The sequence below is a fragment of the Pteropus vampyrus genome, unplaced genomic scaffold (assembly GCF_000151845.1).
Source record: "Pteropus vampyrus isolate Shadow unplaced genomic scaffold, Pvam_2.0 Scaffold69, whole genome shotgun sequence".
NCBI lineage: Eukaryota > Metazoa > Chordata > Mammalia > Chiroptera > Pteropodidae > Pteropus > Pteropus vampyrus.
The window spans coordinates 59,298-77,151 of NW_011888850.1; the positions used below are offsets into that span (position 1 = coordinate 59,298).

The window sequence follows — 17,854 nt, forward strand, 5'->3', positions numbered from 1 at the left end:
GTTTAAGCAAATTAGAACTCATCTGACAGGTTGTTCTGTGAAGTTCTTCAAACTCAAAAAGGACATGCACTTTTTTATATCTATCTACACCAAGAAATAAAATGATCTTTACAAATATTTTCATTTTATCCATGAGGCTTAATTTAATTATAATTAACTAATATTAACTGAGCTCTCATTTTTTGCCTGGCAATGTTCTAGGCTCTGGAGGATTTATGACATACAAGGTGCCCTCATATGTCTTACATTGTAATGGAAAAGACTGACAAGAGACATGTGACACATTGATAAGGTATCTTGAGTTAGTGATAAGGGCTCTGATGAAAATCGAATAGATTCCATGGCGGAAGAACTACTTTAAATTGGGCGATCACGGAAAGAAAGTCTATTTGTAATTCCTCCACACAGAGGCAAGGAATCAACACCACATATGTTCTGTGGGCTCACATTTGTCATACGTTCAGCAATGTGCTAGAGTCTATGTGATCCTCAGAAACTGGGGTCTCAAGGCTAATACAAGAGAAGTAATTAAAAAGTAATAAAAATACATTGCTACATTTAATATGACTAAACAAATATTGGGATTTAAACACTGCTTTGCTTGTGCATCTTGACAACCCATATAAAGAAGCCAGTTGAAATTGTTGCTTCAAATTCATAAAATATTCAAGGGCCGTTCAATCCGCTGGCATTGCCAGCGGTGATTTCAAGTAACACGGGCACCACTAAGCCTGTAGAAATTAGTTCTTCCATCTTCGACTGATCAGCTCCCAATTCTTAGGATCCTGTGATCTCTTTCAAACTGCTTCCTTTGTTGAGTAGAGTGAAAGTCTCCTCCAAATTGTAAGGCTAATATAATCTCTTCCTTGATTTTGAATGGCTTTCAGTTTTTATATGTGTTTCTTTTCTAAACGTGGGTGGAGCTGGATTACGACGGACTCTCAGGAATTCCTTGTAAACTGCTTTTACCTAACTCCAGGTAAAAGTTTGCTAGTTTGCTGGGGCTTCCATGACAAAATACCACAGACTGGGAGGCTTAAACAACAGAAATGTATTTTCTCACAATTGTGGAGGATAGAAGGCCAAGATCAAGGTGTTGGCAGGCTCGGTTTCTCCTCAAGGACGGGCCTCTTTCCTTGGCTTGCAGATGGCCACCTTCTCTCTGTGTCTTCACATGGTCTTCCTCCCTGTGCACACCCCTGGGTATCTCTTACATGTATCCAGATCTCCTCCTGTTACAGGGACACCAGTCAGATGAGATTAGGCCTCACCCAAACAGGCTTATTTTAACTTATTCACATTTTAAAGGCTTTATCTCCTTCTGAGGTCCTGGGCTTAGGGCTTTAATGTGATTGTTGTGTGAACACATAACAGTTCAGTCTATAACAAAGAGTTATTGTAACTTATTCTCTCCCTGTGACCACTAAATTTCATGAACCGTTGCAGGGAGCTTTGGACTAATAAAGGGCAGAAAAGTTCTGATGTACCCAAGAATGGGACTACCTTCAAATCTCCGCTTTTAGGGACAGTGGTAAAGGGAAAGCACACTTACGGGATCTGTGTAGCTCCTCCTCCTTCTCCAGGTCAGGACTTGCTGGCCACTTCCCGGCAGCCACGGGCAGAGGAAGCTGCACACCAAAGCTTCCCGCCACCAAGGTGCACAGCGCTTCCGCTGCTCTACTGTCCTTGCGCCTTAGGGCGAGAGGTATTGGGAGTGAGAAATAAGTTGACCAACCTAGAGTACTTTTTTTATTTGCATTTGTGGGTTTTTACTTATGTAATGTTCAGGATTGCTCTGTTTATAAAAATTACCCAATGGAATAACACTCCATTAACAGGAAAGAAGTCAGAAAGAGTAGAGTAGAAACTCCCGGCCTCACAGAAAATAGCACTTAAAGAAATATTCTTTAAGATTTCTTCCAGTACTAAACATCTATGCTCCTGAGTCCAGTTTAAAATAATGCTGTGATAAATAGTAACTAACAGCATTTAAAGATTCATTATATTCTTACGGAAAATGAATAAACCCGAGATAATAACTCACCCAAATACACGTTCTCTTTTTTCTGTTCCGGTATTCTCTAGCATACTAAAAATGTATTCTAAGAATTTTTATGGTCCATTCCTGGCAGTTTTGAGGGCTGTGGGTTTGGAGCACAAAGAGTTTTCTTATTTACATTAACGGTAGCTATGTATGTATTGGCAGGAGATCACATATCTACCCTGAACCAATTATGTTCATAAAAGGTGCAGTATACAGCAAAATAATGGTTAATCAGGAGAAGGGTAATTACTACTAATAAAGCTGTAGTAGACAACATAATTTGTTGTGAGCAGTGTTTAATTTTATGGTATAGTTAAACCTGTGCGTTCCAAACATCTGAAGGAATGCACTTTTGTTCACCCTTTATATTCCGCAAATCACCATCACCGCGAGAGCGGTCCCCTGTGGTGACTGGATCCTGGTGCCCAGTGCCACAGCTTTGAAATTCAAAATCTGCCAAGGACTAAATATGTATTCTTCCTGCCATTCGAATTCTGTAGGTGTCCTGAGAGTAGGAGGATAAAAACTCCAAAGCTTCTTACTTTGATTTGGTTCAAGTTTACCCCTTCATTTCCCTATATTCACATTGCATGTGTTCATGTCACGAGGCTGATACAGAACCCTTCTTACTATGTGAAGACTGTCACTGGACACTCAACAGCAGAGTGGACATCAGTGTTATTCTTCTATTGCCAAAGACAGAACTGGACTATTTCAGCTGTACTTCCTTACCAGGTCCTTAGAGAAACCAGTAATGAGTCCTTATAAAGATTCTATCTATGGTTAAAGCATGCGCAGTATGGAACAGTATCTTCCAGCCAGTTGAATGAGAAAGCTTTACATCTATTCCTAAAGAAAAGCCAACATAGCTTTTAGGCAAATGTTAACGCAAATTAGGTAGGGAATTCTAGCAAGAATATTTTGTGGTCTAAGTTACTGAGCTAGCCTTGATTTTCATTTGTCCAGGACTCAAAGAAAATGGAAGAACAAAGAGACCACTTAATCTTGCCTTTCTTATTATTGGCTCCCTATGGTTAAATTAGTCAAGGCCCTTCTTGAAGCATTTTGATACTTGAATCCATTTGTGTTGGCATTTGTCATTGTGTATTTTGTGCATATACCAAGCTTTGTATATACAGTGTGCCTTAGAGAAATTAGTCTTTAGACAAAATCCTCACCTATTCAAAATGTAGACAAATGAATTATTGAACAGTGCATCTGACTGAGGCTACACTTTTCAATAGAGATATCTAAGATGATAATTTGTGGCTTTGTGTGCCTCTCTCTGATTAGGTGACAGACATTCAGACTGAAGTGTCCCAGAAACAGAAGGAGTGTGAGGCCGACTTGCTCAAGGCTGAGCCCGCACTGGTGGCTGCGACAGCTGCTCTCAATACACTCAACAGGGTAAAGATGTTTACTAGGTTCATTGGGTTCCCCAAAATAGGATTTAGAGGTTATTACAGTTTGAGTAACTGAGCTGAGAATGAAGTCCATGCCTCAAACTTTTTTAAAAAGATGTTAAAGTTGAAACAAACCTTTGAGGTCATCATCATAGTTCAACTTCCTTTCCCATCCAGGAGTGTGTCCTGCCACACCCAACAAGCAGTCTCCTTGTGAATACTTCCAGCAACGTGGGGTTTATACTCTCATGAAAGGCAATTCTGTTGTTAGCAACTGGATTTGGTCCAAATCCAGGTGTTTCTAGTTTGTTTCGCTTTAAGAATGAAGGAGGGGATTCTGCATTTCCTAGGAATATAAAAAGTAGCAATAATGAGAGATGCTCAAGAAAAGAAGAATGAGTGGGAACAAAGGTACCTAGGTTGGGCCCACACCATTTTCCTCGAAGTTATTAGTAAAACTTCACTGAGTATTTGAATTCTCATAAGAGAAAATAATCTGTGATTGGCGGAGGGCAGTGTAAGGAAGAATGGAATTGCGGGCAATGTTGTTTGGAGAGCCAGCGGCTAGTCTTGTCCTCAGGTTCTACGAGGGTCTCATGGGAGAATCCCAGGAACCCCTAGTCCTGAGGTTCTGGAGATTCGACTTCAAAGGTAAAGGACCCAGACTCTCATTGCTCTTCAAAGAAATGTTTTATTCATTTTTCTAAGCATGTTTGGGGGGAGAAAATAATTTTGACAGCGAGCAGAGTTATCTTCCTGGATGTTTCTTATAGTATTTCCGAAAATACCATAAAACAGAAAAACATAAGAGCATAGGTATACTATGATCGAAGATTGATTTTATGAATTCAGATATTCTGCCATTAAAACAATATTGAATACTAGTTAGCAACATGAGAAAATGTTTATGATATATTAAGTGGATAAAGCAGACTATAAAACAGGATATATGACTATTGTTTTGGTAAGAACATGCATGCATAGAAAAAAGATTGGAAAAAATAAAAGATAATAGTAACCAATTATCTCTGAGTAATGGGATTTTGTATTTGTTAATTTCTGAGCAACATTTTGTGCCCCTCTACATTTGCAGCTTTTTCTCTGAATATATTATTTACCCAGACAAAATAAATGTCACTTAAATATAAAGCTGAGTATATTTATAAATGATGATGATATTTATAAATGCAGAAGAATACTGGTTAGCCAGCTCTGTTATCATCAGCCTATTTAAAGTCTTTGCTTTTGCTCTTATTTTCATGCCCTTTCTGTTCTTTGCAATCATTTCCCAAAGAAATAGGCAGTTTATGGTAATGGAGCAGAATCAAGTTCAGCATTTGATATGAGTGTATTATGTAGCTCATGAAATATTACATGAAGTACTTGTTTTGTAAATCATGTATCATGAACCTACATGTACTTCTTATGGGTACCAATGCCCCAAAGTATTTGCCTTGTTACTTGTAATTTATCCCATTAGTACCATCTGTAGGGTAAATCAAGTCTGAAATGAAGAGATTAAGGAGTAGTGCAGAAGCAGGTTCAGCCTATATGGGCTTCCTCCCAGTGGAAAGTCATCATAATGGGATGTTTCCTTTTTCTTGTGCATAGAAAGCAGAAAAACACAACTAAGAGACACTAAACTAAGGAATCATGTTTCTGGGAGGACTTGGTTAAAATGCAGATATGTTATACAGATGGAATAGAACCTGTGAATACCTGAAAACTGATATGTTTCTAAAATTTCCTGGCTCAGCGAGCAGGGCTCTGCAGGGCTGGCATACCAGATGAGTCATTTTTCTCGGAGGCAGAATGTTACCAGCAAGAACTGAACTTCTGAGGGTCCCAACGTGGAATTCCTGGGTGGGAGGAAAAGAATTGCCAAATGGAGAGTAGTGTGGAAGGGAGAGGTAGGAGGCCGCTGAAGACCAGCCTGACAGTTTCCCAGCTGCTCTCCAGATCTCCTCTGGTCTTGAGTGTGTGTGTTGCTTTTCTTCAGGTCAATCTCACTGAACTGAAGGCCTTTCCCAACCCTCCAAACGCAGTTACCAATGTTACTGCGGCCGTGATGGTCCTTCTGGCTCCCCGGGGCAGAGTGCCGAAAGACCGAAGTTGGAAAGCAGCTAAAGTCTTCATGGGAAAGGTATCAGACAACCTGGCAAGATGAAAATCTCAATTTCTGTATTCAGTGCTATGGTTATGCTTGACAGCAAAAGGTGTTCAGATCAAAAGAAATTATATTCGTATTCACTGAGTATAATGGGCTGTATGTATATTCTTTAGACTTAGAATTTTTGCTTGCCGAGTTAGAATTCTTGTTTGCCAAGTTAGCGTGGGGGTAGAGCATGTTATACCTAAGTCAACATCAGCAGCAGTTGGAAGATTGCTAATTATTTGCAAAATTATGAAAGCAGTTAAGTGTAGGAGGAAGAAAATTATATGGATTTCTCGTGCTGGAAAAATGTTACTAATGTACAAGAAGGTGAAGCAAAGGGGTTTGGGGGTATGTATTTTTCTTTTTCATTTCTGTCTTTCTTCTCTTTAAAATGTGAATGCCTCCTGTGTAGGGAGTGAATATTTTACCCTGGGATAGAAGAGGTTTTAAAAGTGTCCATTGCTAATTCTAACTTTATACACTAAAGCCTGAAAAAGTCAAACAGTAGGATAAATGCAGCTTGCCAATTTTGCCTTTGTAATGTAAGTCCTAAAAGCTGATTTTAACTTTTGATCTTGGAATTTTCTCTGCAGCCAAACTGGGTTCATTGCAATAAGTCTTTCTGCTTTACAGGTTGATGATTTTTTGCAAGCGTTAATTAACTATGACAAGGAGCACATTCCAGAGAACTGTCTAAAAGTGGTCAATGAACAGTACTTGAAAGACCCAGAGTTCAATCCGAACCTGATACAGACCAAATCTTTTGCAGCAGCTGGTCTCTGTGCCTGGGTCATCAACATCATTAAATTCTATGAGGTATCAGTTGTGATGAGATGGTTTACAGGTGTTAGCCACAAAGGCCATAAATATCTTCATTTCTAAACCAGCAAAAAAAAATGTAATTTGCTGTTTAATTATCTGAATAAGAAAGTTCTAAGAACGAGACATGAAAGTGTCAGGTTAAACAGAATCCTGTACAGGAAGATACTTGAAATGTTGGAAACTATCTTTTTTCAGGGTAGAATGATTAGCTACTTTAGATCAAATAGCAGCAATTAATATGATTTGATTAAATGAAAACTTGTTGCATACATTAATTATGTTTATGTTAAAATACTGTTTTCATCTTGATTTGGAACAACTGAGAGTCTGAATTCATATTTAATTAATCCTTGCTCTCTAAGCAAAAATTCACACTACCTTTATTGTAGACTTAGTAAGATGAGAAAATAAGCTTTCTGTTGTTGTTGTTGCTCTAGTATTTCAATGACAAATAGATTTTTGCCTGTATATGGTCTAATATAAAGTTTGTACTTTGGGAAGTACAGGGATAGATGATCATTTTATTTAGTCATTTCTTTATCAAATACTAATTGTCTGCCAACTATGTTCCAAGTACCTTGCAGAGTACTGCGTGTAAGAAGAAAATGATGCCTGGCTCTTAACTCTGAAGAGCTGTCTCATTTTTGTCTTGGGATGTTGTATGTTATATTCAAAAATGGAATGACTGAGGACCTGCGAAGCATAGTCAGTGTTGTTCCCAGAATGATTTTCATAAAACCGGGTTATGTCCTTTGTGCTGGGGATCCACAGGAATCGGGCCCTGATCATCTGTCTCTCCCTTGAGTAGAAGCCCATATAGAGAAAGGGTTTAGGCAGATTGCGGGTGACATATGGCCTCTCTCCACGATCAGACGCCTGACTCCTGTGCTCTCCTTGCACCACAAGTGAAAAGACAAGCGTAGAGGTAGACTGGCTGTGTTCTGTGTTGTTTTGCTATAAAATAGGAAATAAAATTTAATTTCCTTCCTCTTTCCCCAACAGGAGAAAAATTGATCACCTATGTTCTCAGTAACACACCCTTGAGGTGTCCAGGAACTTAGAAAAGAAAGAGAAAGTGTGGTTAATATTGTGCGAGGATAGCTCCCACTTTCCTTTCTGGGTCCAGAGAATTCTTCCACACTCATTTTCTGCCTTAAAGTCCAGACTAGATTCCAACTTTAACTATAGTTCCTACACACTGCAATTTCTAATGATACGAGAACTGTCTCCAAATTTTATGCCAAGCTAATTTTAGTATCTTAACGGTATTTGATGTATAAAGCATTTAATGCAAGTACTTGGAACTTTAATATCCAGAATAAATGAGTAAATAGTGGACAAGTGGAGAGAACTTAGAAAGCTATGTGGATATTTGCTCAGCCATTAGGTAGTACCATTGCTAAGAAATAAACGACCAGTTGCTAAGTGAATGGGAGATTTTAATTGTAAAAGTCCAGCAAGTGTAGGATTGAGTGATTACTTGTCCTCTTTGCATTTTTATTACCTCATGAATTAAACCCCACATGGATTTTCAGGTCTACTGCGACGTGGAGCCAAAACGCCAAGCATTAGCCCAGGCAAACTTAGAATTGGCTGCAGCTACTGAAAAACTAGAGGGCATCAGGAAAAAGCTTGAGGTAAGTGCAAACTATCACCCTGAGCAAGTTCCCAAGAGAGAGTATCTTCTCCCTGCATGTCCCCGCTTCAGACTGGGCCACATCCGAGCCCTTCCAGGCAGAAAGAAATTTGATCTTTCATTAATGTCTTCTTTTACCTGCTTCTTTAGCAGATATTCCTTATCTGCTGGATGCTAGACAATGAACTGGAAAAGTGGAAACTTTCGTAGTTTCTGCACTTGCGAAATTTTCATGGTCCAGTAGGAGAAGGGTGAGTGTAGCTCACAGTGGTTGAAAGCAAGGATTCTGGAGCCAGCCTGCCTGGGTTCGTATCCTGGGTCCACTCTTTACTGTCTCACCCTGTGCGGGTTAGTTTACCTCTCTGAGCCTCTATTTTTTTCATCTGTGAAATAGATATGATAGGAGCATCTACTTCTTGTTTCTTATCTGTGAAGTAGTGATCATAATAGCTACCTCTCGATGTGGGCACTTACTGGTTTTGGTCACCCAGAATCCAGATTTATATTTAGGGAATTATCTTCTGTGTTGGATATATTCAGGTGGGTGTCAGGGGGTGCCCTTCGCTTTCCTAGCTGAAGAGTAGATATATTATTCGAGCTTTGCCAATTTGACTGTCCCCCGGCCCCAACCCCAATCTCTAAAATTTGAATCATGAGCAAAAGAATAAGACTGAAAACAGAGTTTACGGCGTTCTAGGGGCAGTGTCCAGGGGAGACTTTCAAGTAGTTCCAGCTTTCAGCACTCAGCTCCTGGGCGCCTGTATGTGGTTGTCTGCTTTTCTTTTCCTCCTAACAGTCCCCTTCTCCGCATTTCCTTCCAGTAAATTCTCTTCAGCTAAAACTAGCTTCAATCTGTCACTTCCCACCTGTGAATCCTGTTGTATCAAGATGCTATTTGTTGTGCAGTACACAGCCAATGCTTCATAAATATTAGTTCTCATTCTCTTTGTGTAACAAACCCGCATGTTAGGCATTCAGGAGTCAGAACTAGAGTTTGAGAGACAAGCCTGGCTCAGGAATATAGATTTGGGAATCGTTGGCGTGAAGACCATATGTACAGATTGCCGGTGGGAGTGTGACAAGGAATGATGGGAGCTGGGAGTAGAGCTCAGGTAGGATGTTCTCATCCCAGAGAGAAACCCGCCAGGGGTCCCTGGGCAGGTGAACCAGGCAACCACAGCAGTCTGGACTCTGGTGCTCAGAGTGGCCAGGCCCAGCTTCTTATGGAATAAGACTCAAGCTAGGTCTTTTTATATCTGGGGCCACTACTTGTTAATATGGCAAAAAAAAAAAAAAAAGCTGGACATTTTCAAACAGAGAGTGCCTCCTATATTTCAGGGCAGGCTCCCTAAAGAAGAAGAGTGAGATCATCTTTCCAAAGCAGAGTCCAAAGCAGCGACCCCTCAAATATACTAGGAAGGAATTAAATTGTAGTCTAATTCTATTATTTAATAATTATAAGGTATCTTTTAATGATAATTATTTTTAATAAGATGGTTGATAACCCCAGACATTTTCTCCTTAAGACAGAAGATTTCAGCACCTCTCACAATGACACCCCTGTATCTTTCAAGACTTCTTCCTCTAATAGAACTTCCTGGCTATCATTCTCTGCCCAGGCGACTTGACCATCCCCTCGTTTCTGTCTAATCAGTACATATTCTTCATATAGCACCAAGCATACTATTTAATAAATATCTGGTGGCCGATGAAAGAAAAATGAGCCAAAAAAGAAAACAGCTGATTTAGACAAATTTAGGATAAACATATTAATTTCATAAAAGTTGTCTTCATTTGTCAAAACTGTCAACTTGACTAAAAGCTTTAGAAAAATGTCATCTGTTGTCGATGGCTTTATGTAAATATTAGAAGCAATTTGAGTACACAGAAAAAGTAATGAGGATGCCCAAGACAGCCATGCGTGACCTTAAAGTTAAGACTTTCTATGATTGCAGAGTTACTAGTACTTTGGACATAGCCTGCAACTAGCTGAAAAGAATTGCTCATGTCAATTGTTTTCAAAGACTCACAGTGTAAGCAGAGGTTCATATATCAGTAAGCCTTAGAACTGCTTGCAAACACAGAGAAAAGGTAAAGTAATAATCGAAATGCCTTTTTAAAGAATGGGCTCCCTCCATCTCCCTGCCAAGAATAGATCTTTAGAGAGCAGTTGTTAATGCGGCAGAATCACTGGCTGCAGTTCCCACCAAGGTTCGGTTCTTTATGAAGACACCAGGGGGGGTCATGCCAAAGACAAAGTACCTCTGTATAGCTTCGGCCTGTGGGCACACAGACAGATCAAGGTTTGAGTCCAAGTGAAATTACCATGTTCGCTAGCTTCACCTTTGTTTCCTCCAGCCTCTCTTTCTCCTCCCTGCTGGGCTTTCCTATCTCCTGATCTTATGCTTTCTGTCGTCTTCTTGCCTAGAAAAGCAGAGATGTGTCTGATATCGGCATTTGTGTTGTGCTGAAAATTCGTTTACAGTGTTCGTCTCTACATATTTGTTCTTTCGAGTCTTTCATCTCTAGTTTCAGACTGGAAAATGGCCTCATATTTAAAGTTGAAAAAAATGCTGAGCTGACGAAGAAAGTCCATTATCTCCTTCAAATATACAGGGCCTATGGATGGCCATGAAGAAAATCCAAATTCAGTCTCTTTAGGACAGTAATTCTCAAAGTGTGTTCCCTAGACCAACAGCAACATCAGTGTCACCTGGGACCTTGTTAGAAATGCAGACTCTCAGACCCCACCCTAGACCTACTGAATGAGGAACTCTGGATTGGGAGCCCAGGAATCTGGGTTTCATCAAGCCCTCCAGGTGGTCCCGATGCACCACTGGCTTATGATATCTGGTGGGCTAGGGTCCTTAGGTAAATCCCTCCTTCCTCACTCTGTTTACATTTAGAACCTGAGAGACCAGGGCCTGTCAAGAACTGTGAAGGGACCAAGATTTTACCCTGCTTGCAAGCTAACAAGTTAATCTGCCATAGTTTCATAGATGCTGGAAAAAGACATGAGACTTGTGGATCAGAGACCAAAGGACTTGATTACTCCCAGCACAGCATGCAGCATGAGCTTCATGCTTACATCAGTTCCTTTGCCCTCCAATTCCCACAGGAGTGATTCATGGTGGCCAGCTGACGTACACAGTGGGTCTGTGTCACAGTTGAGAAATCCCAAACTTAGGGAACCCCCAATATAAAGAAGGCTACAAGTAAATCTACCCAACCTTTGCCCCAGATAGAAATGTATCTTTATTATTCTGGTCAGGAAACAAATCTGTTTCTGCCTCAAGAGAATCAGTCTCTATCTTCCAAGCCTATTTGCTATGCACATGTCTTGGGACAGATAGTCCAGAACAAAGGCTGTCTGTGCCTCTTCACAAGAGGCATAGAAACAAATGCAAGAGACTGGTCTCTCAATACCCAGCTCCCCTTTCCAACCTTATGAAAAGAACTGAAATGTCATCTTATACCTTAGTTCTATGTATATTTAGGTCAAACCTATGAATTGGGTAACATTATTTCCAATTTTTAGATGATGAAACAGGCATAGAGGGGTTAAGTAAACAGTATACCTCGATGCTGCTGCTTAACTAGTAGCAGAGTCCAGATATGAACTTAGATCTGATACCAGAGCTTACGAAAGCAACATTATAAATCTTATTTAGGGTTGTTAGAACTTGCAGGTAGCAAGATGCTATAGTAAGGAGTCTCCCAAGTATTTGATACCTTAGTGAAGGCTTTTTTGGTTATAAGAAGTAGAAATCCACTTAGAAACCTTTAAGCCAAGGGAACTCTGAGGAAAAATGCACGACTAGGTCTCCGGGGGGAAGTCCAGGAAATGGGAAGCTGCCATGAACATCTTTTATTGTCTCTCTAGGGCCTTGTGACTTTTCATCTTCCCTTTCATCCTTTCTCTGTCTCCAGAGTGGTTCCCCCTGCTTTCCTGTGCCCCTGTTGGTAGATGGTCTCCCTCTAAATGAGGCCTTCCACAATTTATACATTTTTCTCAGGTCATTTGATGCTAAGGATAATGACATACCTCTGAGTTTCAATCCCAAGTTGCCAGAAGAGAAAATCTACTGACCAAGCTGGGTCATGTTGCTGAGGTCTGAGGTCTCAATCATTAGCATCCCTCTTCACTGCCTGAGTGATGAACCACATAGGAAAGTTAGAGTCAGTAAGTGGAGAAACAAAAAAATGACCCTATCATTTAAAAAGCTGGATCTAGAAGATGAAGCTTAGGCACAAGAGAGAGGGGATAGTGCACCAGAGTGTGTTTGAATCTGCAGGGTGGGTCCACTGATCCCAGTCACTGACTGCCCTCTGCCCGGTGCAGAAGAAAGGCCAGAAGACCTCACGGTGAGCTGGCGATCTCTGCTGGCACTGATGCGTTTATTATCACTATGTTCTCTTCTTCTTCCCTGGCATATGTATGCTACATGGGCAAAGGTCAAAGGAGGAACAGAGGTCTGTTTCATTTACCTTAAGGTAATAGATGTTTTAAGATGATTATAATATTTCTGTTTTATCTAAAAATGGCTCAAAAGTTAATTTTTACTCATATTCAGGATCTGGATCGAAATCTGAGCAGACTCACAGCTTCATTTGAAAAAGCAATAGCCAAGAAAGTTCAGTGTCAAGAAGAGGTGAACCAAACAAACAAAACCATTGAACTAGCCAACAGACTTGTCAAGGAACTTGAGGCAAGTTAACCTTTTCTTCCAAAATTTTAACTAAAATATGAAGATTAGCTTTTTTTTTTGGATTTCATCTTTATTTGCTGTCAATAATAACTAAATAGACATGGAACCATCGATAAAGAATATTTAATCAGTCATACTGTAGCTCTAACTTACCCAGAGAAAGAAGTGATAGATTCTCTATATTTTTTAGTATATAGCCATGAACTCAGTAGTTTTCTAGATATGTTTTAAACACAGGACAGCCGCTAGGTAACCGTGGTATTGAACTGTTGTTTGCGTCTTTTTAATATACATTTACGATCGAATTCTACCATTAGAACATTACTTCAAGCTAAGCCTGTTCGATTAATTTTCTTCTGTGACATCTTTTTAGAGGTGAGTAACATGCTAATGTTAACAGTTTCTCCATTAAATTTAAAGATTTTCTTTTTACAATTTTTATTAACTTTCTCTTGTTTGAGTGATAGAAAACATATAGCCTTTGACCTCAGTAAGTCACTGATTTTATTTGTTCTCCCATGTGTAATATATTCATACAATGGACTATTAAAACCATAAAAATGATTAAAGTAGTGACACATGCTACAACATGGATGAACCTTGAAAATATCATGCTGAGTGAATGAAGACAGACACAAAAGGCCACATATTATATGATTCCATGTGCATGAAATGTCTAGAATGGGCAAATCTGCAGAGACAGAAAGCAGATGAGCAGTCGCCAGACTGGACAGGGGGTCAGGAATATGGGAAAGACTCTTAACAGGTACAGAGTTTCTCTTGCGTGTGAGGAAAACATCTAATATTAGATAGTGGGATGATTGTGCAGGTCTGTGACTGTACCAAAAAACCACTCAATTGTGTACTTTAAAGGCTGAATTTCGTGATACGTGAATTAAATATTAACAAAGCTATTGTTTTTTTATTAAGTGCTACCTAAAAATATATAACTGTATTATTAGAAATGCATTTAGCTGAAAGTGATAGAAAAGTTGATTTATAGTGGCTTAAACAAATGGGAGTTTATTTTTTACATATTACAAAAACTTTCATGACTAAACCATCGTCAGTGTCGATTCAGGTAATTAGTGATCAGACACCCAATCTCTCTGTACTCTTCTGCTTCTACAAACTTAGCAGGTGGTCATTCAACCTCATGCATTTTGCATCATGGTTACAGATGGCTGATACATGTTCAGATTCAGGCAAGAGAGAGAATTATTAGCTGACTTTTTTTCCTTTTTAAAGAAAAACAAGTTTTCCTTGGAACCCCTTTGGCAGACTGCCACTTAAGTTTTTTTAGGCAGATCTAGATTGACCAAATCTAGCTGCAAAGAAGGCCTAGAAAGTGGGAAACCTGGTTATCATGGTTGGTCACAGCTCATCTCATGGGACTGGATTCATTATCACTCTTCAAACTCAGAGTTCTCTGAGCAAGAGAAAAGGGAAAAATGTGTTAGCATGGGTTGAGCCGGGTGATAGCCTAACTCCTTATTAATATAGTAGACTTTAAGAAATCTAATTTATAAAGAAGCTACAAATTTAAACCTATCATCCCTCTGAAACTCATAGTTCATTATACACTTAGTTTCCTCTGTAAAATCTACTCTCTCCATTTTATCTCAAAAATTGCAATTCCTTTCCTCCAGTTGTTATGGCCAAAAACTTTGGAATCACCCTTGACTCTTTGCTCTCTTTCTCACAACCCATATCCAATCCAGCAGCATATGTGCTGTATCGGCTCTACCTCCCACACCCATTCTCACCACGGTTGCCTCACCACGTTGGTCCAGGCCACCAGCATCTCTGTTCTAGTCCCCACCATTATCCCTCAAAATCTTCTCCCTTCATTGCAGTTGAGTGTTGTTTTAAAAAAGTAAGTCCATTTATGTCACCACTCTCAGAATTCCCCAATAACTAATCATCTAACTCAAAGTACAGTCCAAAGGTTCTCCCTGGCCTATAAGACCCTACATGATCTGGCTTCTAGATACTTCCTGCCTTCACTCGGGCCATCTTCCCTCTTGCTCCATCTCCACTGGCCTTGCTCTTCCTCATACAGCCAGTCATTCTGCTATGTTATATACTTTGCCTTTTTCCTCCACATGGCTTACATTTTCCCTGATAATGACATCGCTGGCTCCCTGACATCCTTCAGGTCTCTGCTGCTAAAAGTTCTCCTTATTATGTGGTTTTCTCTGATCTCCCTTCATTAAAAAGCATGCCCCTTGTTCCCTGCATACACCAACACACCCAACTGGATAGCTCTTAGTCTGCTTTATTTTTCCATAGCATTTGTCAGCACATAATACAGAGAGAGAGAGAGAGAGAGAGAACGAACAGGAATTTCATCTTTTTTCTGCACCACTTGCTCCCAAGCATATAGAATAGTCCCTGGTACATCATAGGCATCAATAGATATTTGTCGAATGAATGAATGAGGAAGCTATGTTAAAAAAATTCTGGGGCCCTTTGAAGACTCATTTTTCTTAGGTCAGTTGAGAAATTCCACTACTTCTCATGGAGTTTACAACTTCTCCCATTTAAGGTGGTAAGATTTAAGCAGTTTGAAGTGTTTACCACATGTGAAGTACCCAAGGAAAAGAAAAAGCGTCATTTAATTAGACTGTTTCCCTGAAGTAGTTATAGAATGCCTACAGGTTTTATGAAGGGAAAAACAAGCTCTACCACATGTCTCTAACACACACAGCAATGTCCTCCAAACTCATTACTCACGATGATTTAGACAAGGAGAGGGAAAAAGGTTGAATAGTGTTAACCAGCAAATATATGTATATATATATATATACATATATATATATATACACACACACATATGTATATTTTTATATTTATATATACACACATATATTTGTATGTATATATAACATGTGCATGTATTTTTAAAGGATTAATTGACGATGTCAGACCTTTTCCTTTGAGGATAAATTCTTTCTGGCTAGAACAGGAGACAGTTAACTTCTGAAAAGCATCAAGACTGATGATTTTGTCTATATAGCATTGACCTGGAAGCTCAACCATTCAGACTAATAAATCAGGCAATTTATATTTAATCATTAACTAACTCCTGAGCTGAACAGCTGTTCAAAATTAGAAATGGGTCACCCCAGCCAGGATGACATTACAGGCAATCTATAATGCATTAGAATAAAATTATAGCGATTTTTAACTGTCTAGAAATTTATTACAGGACATGTTCCAACTCTTAAACCCTTGTTAGCCAGTGTCAGTAATGATTTATGTTGCGTGGGTGGTATAGTGAAATTATTGACGATTTCAATAGCCAATAAGTCTATGTTTAGTAAATCTTCAGATTTCAAAGCTGTTTTGGAGAATGAGGTGGGTGCACTTTATTGTTTATCATTTACTAACCAAAGACAACAAAGATGGAGGGAAGGCAAATGAAAGATTCCTCTTCAAAATTAATGGATATATTATCTGTAGCTGAGGAGGGAAAGTAATGAATTCTATAAAGATGGTAGAGTTCCTTAGCATTTAATTCTATAACGTGAGGTGATCTTTATCAAGCAAAGCAAGGAGACTATCTTAAAAACAGCTTTGGTAACCATTTTCACCTGCTGATTTCATGACCTCGGTGTTGTGGTCCTGTTCAGGATGGTTTGCAGGCTACTGGCGTTCCAGTCTATTCTGACATATATCATTCTTGTTTTCTATGGTCTCTCACTTTTTCATGAGAAAAACTAAATTCCACAGGATTCTTCTTTACTTGTACTATCAAACTGCTGGGGTTTTTTTCAGGTCCTGTTCATTTGCATGTGCTTAGAATGTTGTATTAATTTTTAGCATGTCTTGAAACAAACTGAATTAGTGAACTACCCTGTACTTTAATCAATCCATAGATATTTATTGCAATTTTACTCAAATCTCATAGGGCTCCTCATACTTAACCTGAAAATCAGATTTTAAATAGACATCCAGCTAGATATAAGAACTTCGGCAGCATTCTTTGAGTGTATTATATTCAAGGCTAGTGAAGTCCTTCTGATTTCCATGTTTTTACATAGGTTATAGGTTCTGGCACTGATCAAGTGATTTTATTAGAAAAATAACCTGAGTTTAGTAACTATCAGCACTGTTTTTTAATTAATAGAATCTAGGATAGGTGGCTCATAAGCTTTATGTTTTAATTAACTAACATGAGTGGTGTTTGTCATTTTCTTCTTTCTATAATATACCCATAGCCAGGATGTTAAAAACAAAATGTCTAAAGCAGTGTAATACCATTGCTGAAAAGCAGGAAGAGTGGAGAGCAGCCAAGCTGCCATTAAAAATCCTAACATCACTCAGTTTGGGCCATAGCTCTTGGTCTTCCACTCCCAGAGGGACAGGAGAGTCACTGTCAGCCTTTCAAGAAGGACCTCAGTCACAGTGAGAGAGCATCCAATGAGAAGATGTTAAAGATTTGTCCCATTGTCATACACTCCACTGAAGAGAGAATGAGAGCTCCTTCAGAATGATGGGTTTTCAATGTATGAAAGATCGTAACAGTCATGCCAACCACTTATGTTCTGTTCCTTCTAAAGACTATGCAGAAGGACAAAGACTTAAATTGTGCTCCAAGATAACTACATTAAACATTTGTTGAGTTGATGCTCACCCTGCAATTACAGCTTAGTGATTTTATCTTTCAGTCAGAGAAGGTCCGCTGGGGTCAGTCTATTAAATCCTTCGAAACTCAAGAGAAGACACTCTGTGGAGACGTTCTCCTTACGGCAGCCTTTGTGTCTTACGTGGGATCCTTCACACAACAGTACCGCCAGGAACTGGTAGACTGCAAGTGGGTTCCCTTTCTTCAGCAGAAGGTAAGCTCTTTTCTTTACCTTATCAACATTTGGAAGCATCATATTGAAATTTCAGCAGTAAAAAAGAGTATATATACCAAGCTCTTTGTACCTCTGTAATAATAACTGACTGAAAGTTCTGGTGTGAAGGAGATGTCTCCTGTGTCTTTCTTATTTTAATGATGGCTAAACAGAGAGAGATGAAAAACATGAAAAGTAATTATATAAATTACAGAGATGTAGTTGTAGCTTTTAACAAAAC

General features: G+C 39.2%; 1 protein-coding gene across 1 annotated transcript in view; it reads left to right on the forward strand.

The window, feature by feature from the left end:
* The window catches only part of LOC105293196 (dynein heavy chain 11, axonemal), a gene marked incomplete at its 5' end in the record, with an annotated part of 146,959 nt that overhangs the window by 53,086 nt on the left and 76,019 nt on the right, over positions 1 to 17,854 (forward strand). Inside the window, 6 exons of the mRNA XM_023531528.1 lie at positions 3,338 to 3,451; positions 5,447 to 5,590; positions 6,236 to 6,418; positions 7,960 to 8,061; positions 12,635 to 12,769; positions 17,443 to 17,613. Of these exons, the coding sequence (XP_023387296.1) occupies positions 3,338 to 3,451; positions 5,447 to 5,590; positions 6,236 to 6,418; positions 7,960 to 8,061; positions 12,635 to 12,769; positions 17,443 to 17,613 (849 nt within the window). The remainder of the gene's footprint in view (positions 1 to 3,337; positions 3,452 to 5,446; positions 5,591 to 6,235; positions 6,419 to 7,959; positions 8,062 to 12,634; positions 12,770 to 17,442; positions 17,614 to 17,854) is intronic.